Source organism: Chenopodium quinoa, unplaced genomic scaffold (genome assembly GCF_001683475.1).
Source record: "Chenopodium quinoa cultivar QQ74 unplaced genomic scaffold, ASM168347v1, whole genome shotgun sequence".
Classification (NCBI taxonomy): Eukaryota; Viridiplantae; Streptophyta; class Magnoliopsida; order Caryophyllales; family Amaranthaceae; genus Chenopodium; species Chenopodium quinoa.
The window spans coordinates 20,658-21,905 of record NW_018744221.1 but is presented as its reverse complement, the minus strand read 5'-3'; the positions used below and the strand labels follow the sequence as shown (position 1 = coordinate 21,905).

Sequence of the window (1,248 nt, the reverse complement as noted above, 5' to 3'; positions counted from 1 at the left end):
TTGCGTTTTATAGTCAAAATCTTTTCCAAAAAGATCTTTTCAGCTCCATCGGATGGATCCACCGGCAGCAGATATGAATGCTATCAGGGAGGTGTATATGGTAGCAAGAGCTCAAACCTTGATCGCTCTTTGTGGAACTGTCCCTGGATATTGGTTCACTGTTGCTTTCATAGATGTAATTGGACGTTGGTGGATTCAGATGATGGGATTCTTTTTCATGACTGTTTTCATGTTTGCTATTGCCTTTCCCTACAAATATTGGCAGCAAAAGGAGAACCGTATTGGTTTCATTATAATGTACGGGCTCACCTTCTTCTTTGCCAACTTTGGTCCTAATGCCACCACCTTCGTGGTTCCCGCAGAAGTCTTCCCAGCTAGGTTGAGATCTACTTGCCATGGTATATCCGCAGCAACTGGAAAAGCCGGAGCCATTATAGGAGCCTTCGGATTTGTGTATGCCTCACAAGAGAAGGACCCAGCTAAGAGAGACCATGGTTATCCCGCTGGTATTGGAAAAAGCAAGTCCCTCATTGTGCTCGGTGTTATTAACTTCCTAGGTATGGTGTGCACTTTAATGGTTCCTGAGTCTAAGGGTAAGTCTCTTGAAGAATTAGCTGGTGAAGTTGAGCTTGATGAAGTTGACGACGAACGCAGGAGTTCTGCTTGATTAGTGCTTGGTTTTTTGGCGTACATACTAATCATGTGATTCATTTTGTTTTGATATTTATTTGTATTTTCTTTGTTCGCTTCATATTTTCATTGTTCGTACCCTAAGCCAATGTTGATTTTTGTAATTGGGTTCGAATATTTATTTTTTTTACTTATCATGTTTTTCCTATTTATAAATTTAATTTTTTGTAAAGAATTAAATTATTTGATTTGCTACTTTAATGTAGCTATTGAATGCAGTGAAAATTATTTTAATATCTTTTAGTGTCTCTCTTTCATCTTACCAAATTTGGTAATTAAATTATTTGCGTCTTTTAAATGTGAATGATTAAGTTATGAAATTGGTTCTTATTAGTACTTTTTTTTAAACATAGTTTCATCCCCAAATTGGTCCCCTATCTATATATTAAACAGACTTGTAATCATCATTCATGAGGCTTCGCATGAAGAACCTGAAAAAAAGAAAAAGAAAAAGAAAAAAGAAAAGAAAAACAATTGAAATTTTACACATTGAATAATATATAATCAAGACCAAAATGATAAAATGAATGAACAACCGCAAGTCCCCAACTAATAACT

The 1,248-nt window shown here is 35.7% G+C and overlaps 1 protein-coding gene across 1 annotated transcript; it reads left to right on the top strand.

The window, feature by feature from the left end:
• Positions 1-58: 58 nt before the first annotated feature.
• On the top strand, positions 59-785 carry LOC110694057 (probable inorganic phosphate transporter 1-3). Its single transcript, XM_021871218.1, has one exon. The coding sequence runs from the start codon at positions 74-76 to the stop codon at positions 665-667; it is 594 nt and encodes a 197-aa protein (XP_021726910.1). The 5' UTR covers positions 59-73; the 3' UTR covers positions 668-785.
• The last annotated feature ends 463 nt before the right edge of the window (positions 786-1,248 follow it).